Source organism: Nanorana parkeri, unplaced genomic scaffold, assembly GCF_000935625.1.
Source record: "Nanorana parkeri isolate BGI_ZX_2015 unplaced genomic scaffold, ASM93562v1 scaffold1237, whole genome shotgun sequence".
Taxonomy (NCBI): Eukaryota; Metazoa; Chordata; class Amphibia; order Anura; family Dicroglossidae; genus Nanorana; species Nanorana parkeri.
The window spans coordinates 16079-21871 of NW_017307505.1; the positions used below are offsets into that span (position 1 = coordinate 16079).

Consider the following 5793-nt stretch of genomic DNA (forward strand, 5'->3'; position numbering starts at 1 on the left):
CCCCCCCCCCCCCCCCCCCCCCCTCTAGACACACGTATATGGTTCACTTTCTTTTTCCCTCTATCCGCTGATGGTTTTTAGAGATGACACGGAGGCCAACCGATTTTCTTCCAAGCTGGATTTCAGCCTGAAACCGATGGATCCGGGGCCAGATTTCCTACGACATAATCAAACTCGTGTGTAACAGCTGAGTGAATAGCTTGGCACGGACAAACTCCTAAAACCGACGTTTTTAATTTCTGGAAAATGATTTTCGTTTCGTACAAAAAAAAGATTTTAAAAATGAATGTTAAAAAAAACGGCACAACTGAAATGGGAGCCTATAGGAGGCCGAGCGCCGAAAATACAAGTGGGGGTTGGGGGGAGCTCTAGTAAGGGAACTTCGAAGGGACATTTCTACGGGAACACTTGTTGGAAACGGACATTGCTGATGCTACATCCACATTCTGTGTTGGCGGCCATTGCTGGAGGAGAGACAGCTGCTGATTTCCACCTATGGGGTTACCGGGCAGGAAGACAGCCGTGTACATGCCACCTTCTCTGATACTACAATATTAATCCATGAATGGTATTTAAGCAGCCCTGCCATCAGATATAGTTTAAGTACAACATGCTACATAATATATAAGTGTAACAGATGATTAACTACCCCTGATAATGCCTCAAATTGCTTTTCTCCCCCAAGAGGAAGGCACCATCTTTGTTCAGGCATCATCCGGGGGTCACCATCTACTTCCTAAACTGAGATGCTTGCTCGGAGATGACACAGTTATGCCTGTGTTAACAAATGTTTCATGCACATCAGCCCCTGCTGCAGCCTCTCACATTGTGACACTGTAACAGGGGTAGGCAACATTGGCTCTCCAGCTGTGCTGAATCTACAAATCCCATCATGCTTCTGCCTCTGGGAGTCATGCCTGCGGCTTGCAATGCCTTATGGGATTTGTAGTTTCAGCACAGCTGGAGAGCCAAGGTTGCCTACCCCTGATCTATACAATGTACAGTCTGATGTGAGGAAATGCTTCCTCCTGCCTGCAGCAGACTGATCACTGGGGGAGGGGGGGGGGGGGGGAGGGATAAGCCACTGCCAGGATTCTCGGGGGGGGGGGGGGGGGGGGGGACTGAGGAAATGCTTCATGCTGCCTGCACCAGAGTGATCACTGGGGGAGAGGAGACTAAGGAAATGCTTCATCCTGCCTGCTGCTGACTGATCACTGGGGGAGGAGAGACTGAGGAAATGCTTCCTCCTGCCTGCAGCAGACTGATCACTGGGGGAGGAGCGACTGAGGAAATGCTTCCCCCTGCCTGCAGCAGACTGATCACTGGGGGAGGAGCGACTGAGGAAATGCTTCCCCCTGCCTGCAGCAGACTGATGACATCATCTCAGCCTAGGCAAAGCCACTGACTGAAGCTCAAGGACAGCTTTTTTAACACTTTCTAACTCCTCCCACTCCATTCATTAGGAATATGTTTGTTGGGCTTTGCAGTTGTGTCTCCCCGATAATCGCTCAGGACGGTCATACCTTTCACTACGTTCCCTGGGTACAGACATCGAGACTTTTGGCTCCAGTAGGCGCAGACACGCGTTCCATGCGGCAAGCAACGTGATGACTGAGGGCGGAGATCTATCACCTGCAGAGAGAGCACAATACGAAGGTCAGTATAACAGGATCGGTGACCGGCAATAAGGAGACCCTTTCCCCTGAATGTACAAGGTGACAGGACAGGGTCTCTTTACCTATGGCATCATCCTAGAGCCGATCCTCCTATGAGGGTCTGCGCACCTGTGTCATTTCCTCTTGTTATCCGGGACCAAATGTCCCATGGTTCCCGGCCACTGCTGCCTGTCCTCGAAGTCAGAGAAGGTAACAGGGCAGGTGCACTTAACACAACTTCAGGGACAAAAACCTGAATTTAAATATATTCCTCAATAGTCGCAAAGGATATAAATCCACTTTGTGTGCATGAAATGTCTTTGCAAACCCACATACTACCCTGCAAAAGTAGCAGTGAGATCATCATGTCACCCTGCACAAGCAGGGAGAGCAGCAGCAGTGAGCGGTCTTTATTACAGGAGGGGGCGGAGACAAGACCAGTCACCCTGCACAAGTGGAGAGAGCAGCAGTGAGCGGTCTTTATTACAGGAGGGGGCGGAGACAAGACCAGTCACCCTGCACAAGGAGAGAGAGCAGCAGTGAGCGTTCTTTATTACAGGAGGGGCGGAGTCAATCCTTCCATAGAGGATATGGCTGAAAGTCTCACAATACGCGGAACACACAAAAGGAAAAAGATTGATCGTTGCCGATACATTGTAAGATTTCCGTCTGTGGCCGGAGTCTATAAACACGGAAAGCTCCTCCGTTGCCGCAGACGAACCCGGCAAATGTTTCCTTTTCTCGCTCCGAGTTACAGAGACAGATCATTACCCGAGTGTTAAAGACACCAATTTAGTCATTTGTGTGGGTGACGGGTCTGATTAACGCGCAGCTGTTGAGGTTTCTGCGCAGCGTTGTTTGTCGCTTAGTCATGGAGCTGAAAGTGACACCAATTCTTTATTTAATAACACGGCACAAACAGCGGAGGCCCGCCGCACAAACCGACCAATCGGCTTTCAGGAGAGGGCAGACAGGTCGATGGATCAGATCGGGTCCTCCAGGTAACAGCGCCAGAGTCAGAGCCGTTGTATTACATTCATTATTTAGTATATCACAATATGCATTAGAAGCTGCAGCAAGTCACATAGAGCTCCGCCTCACTTCCTGGCTGTAGGACGTCCAGCATCATTTAGCACTTTTCTTCCCTGACCCCGCCCCTTTCATTAATTGGATTTCAGTTCTTTCAATCATGGAGGCTCAGCGTCACATGTGGGCGTTACCTAGGGAGGTCTGCATGCAAATACAACCTGCCTAGGAACGCCCACTCCTCCAGACTGACACCCACCCATCGAGGCATTTTGATATTTACATAACTCCTCCCAAGAGCCGGCCCACTGCTTGCATGAGGACTCCAGTGAGGAGTACTGAGGCAGGGTGCTGTGATGCTTTCAGTAGGCCATGTACAGCAACCTCCCCTCAGCCATGATCTGCCTGCACTGCAATAAAGACGCTCAGAGACACAGTGATGACATCACCAGATGTAAAATAAGGGATATAATGAAAACAGAAAGATTTTATTCAATGTCATTATCATGTTGAAAAATGGACATGAACCCGGATCGGGGGACGGGTCAGGAGGGGGGAGGGGGAGGGGAGGACTCACCGCTTCCTGTAACAGCTGCTCCTGGGAGTAGATCCGAGGTCGGTTTCCTCTCTCCCCCTCTATTACAACACTGTATCTGGAAGGAAGGAATCCGAATGTTATCATACAACCCACAGAGAGAGACACGTCAGATAGAAGAGGACCTGTCATGTCATGTCACTACCAACTTCTAGATCTGTTGCCCGATTGTGGTGTCTGTCCTCCTGCTAGCGCCTCATGCAAGTGTGTAGACAGAGGGGTTGTATAAGTGAACGTGTCATCAGATGTTCTCATGTTTAGCTCATACAATGTGTCCGTATAACGCTTCCAGGTATCTATCACCTCTCACAGAGATCACATGACTCCCGCTAACAATAACTTACAATTCAATCCCGCCCGCTGCAGAGACCCCAAATTACTTACATGTCGGGGGGCTGCAAACTTCGAATGCTGGCTGCATACATGAGGTTGTCCTCTTTGGGGATGAGAACCTGCAGACCTTCCCTCAGGTCCGTCTTGGACAAGGAGCAGATGTGAGCTGTGACAAAACAAAGCCACAATTTAGAAAAAAATAAACGGAAAACCTTCCCCCTTCCTCTGGGACGGCTCCTCGCAGGCTGCGGCCTTACATTTCTTTTTGCCCGTCGAGCTGGCCTCCTCTTCTCCCTCCGAAAAACTGCTGTTATCATCGAACTGGAAGTCATCTTCTACGGCAAAGCTCTGCAGGAGGCGACTGACCGCGCGGCCCCGCTCCTGGAGACGAGAATACAAAATGATTTGTATGATGTGGGGGACCAATGAGGGGACGGAATACGATTTAATGGTTCAAAAAGACCCCCCTTAGATCTATTTCCTGTTATGGCCTCCAAGGCTCGGCTCTTGCCTGGTTCTCCTCCTACCTATCTAACTCTGCTCTTGTCTAGTTCTCCTCCTACCCAACTCTGCTCTTGCCTGAACCTTCAACCTATCTAACTCTGCTCTTGCCTGGTTCTCCTCCTACCTATCCAACTCTGCTCTTGCCTGGTTGTGCTCCTCCTATCCAACTCTGCTCTTGCCTGGTTCTCCTCCCCTCCCCACCTCGGCTCTTGCCTGGTTCTCCTCCTACCCAACTCGGCTCTTGCCTGGTTTTCCTCCTACCCAACTCTGCTCTTGCCTGGTTTTCCTCCTACCAAACTCTGCTCTTGCCTGGTTCTACTGTCACCCACTCTGCTCCTGCCTGGTTCTCCTCCTACCCAACTCGGCTCTTGCCTGGTTCTCCTCCTACCCAACTCGTCTCTTGCCTGGTTCTCCTCCTACCCAACTCGGCTCTTGCCTGGTTTTCCTCCTACCCAACTCGGCTCTTGCCTGGTTCTACTGCCACCCACTCTGCTCTTGCCTGGTTTTCCTCCTACCTACCTAAGACCCCTTCAGTGTCACCTACATATCCATTTCCTGCCATATTACCAATTATAAAAATGACAAAGACCCACTCAGGCCTTTCACCCATAAAGGGGAGCATGTGATCTCCTTACATGATGCAGCACTCAGGCCAAGTGGCCAACAGCTAGGTCCAAGCACCGTCACATGGTGGTGGAGTGATGTCATAGCTCCCCGCAGGTCTGGAAAAACTCCACATTAAAAACTCCAACGTACCTGTTTGGACTTCATCCTCCCCATCTTCATCCCGTCCTTCAGAAGATTCTTAGGGGATCGTGATGTCAGGGAAAGGCTGAGAACCCCATTCTTTCTCTAAATGACAGAGAAGTTTCTTCAGTCACATATAGATAAGACAGTCCCTAATAAGACCAGGCTGTATTGCTCTAACAACGGCAGAGGTAGGTCAGGTCACCAGACGGGCTGACAGAACTGGATAAATATCAGGACTGGATGGACAAAAATACAAATCCTTTGGCAGGTAAAGCAGCTCCTGTGTATGTAGATCATTTGTGTATTTAACGATTTGTCTTGAAGGTTCTCATTCATCCAGGTCATAGTATATCTAAAAAATAAATCAAGGCAACTGGACTTGCTGTATTTTTTATTTAAGACGTTTCGCAGGTCATCCGACCAGCTCTCTCAATTCTGAATGGAGCAAGACGTCTTCAAGAAAAATACAGCAGGTCCAGCTGCCTTGAATTATTTTTTTACAGATATATTTGAGTTCGGCTTTCTAACAGGTAGGATATAAATCTCCCACAAATGCCAGATCATGGCAGGCCCTTACTCACCTGGATGTTTTTACACTTCTTGTCCTTCTTCAGGACCTGGTTTGGGGTGCCGAATAAGCCCTTGCTGGGTGTTAGTGTCCCGTTGTCAGATGGCAATTTGCGCTTGAGATTTCCATCCAATTTCCCCTTGTGGCTCAGAGATTTCTTTTTCAGAGTCTTATCAGGACGGGCCCGAGCTTCCATTTTCCCCGAACGCTTGCGGATCTTGACCTCGTTCTCCGGGCTGGTGATGCCACATGATCCTGACAATGGAAAAGGATTCCAGTAAATGCAACTGAACACATCCCATTGTCCCGGCTGAAATCATCCAAAATTAATCAAACACATAAAATCTGCCCCCATCTTATAG

General features: G+C 49.4%; 1 protein-coding gene across 1 annotated transcript in view; it reads right to left on the bottom strand.

The window, feature by feature from the left end:
* BAHCC1 (BAH domain and coiled-coil containing 1) overlaps positions 1–5793 on the bottom strand; it is a 103562-nt gene that overhangs the window by 11650 nt on the left and 86119 nt on the right. Inside the window, 7 exon segments of the mRNA XM_018568741.1 lie at positions 650–661; positions 1524–1632; positions 3259–3334; positions 3661–3775; positions 3867–3990; positions 4870–4965; positions 5445–5686. Of these exon segments, the coding sequence (XP_018424243.1) occupies positions 650–661; positions 1524–1632; positions 3259–3334; positions 3661–3775; positions 3867–3990; positions 4870–4965; positions 5445–5686 (774 nt within the window).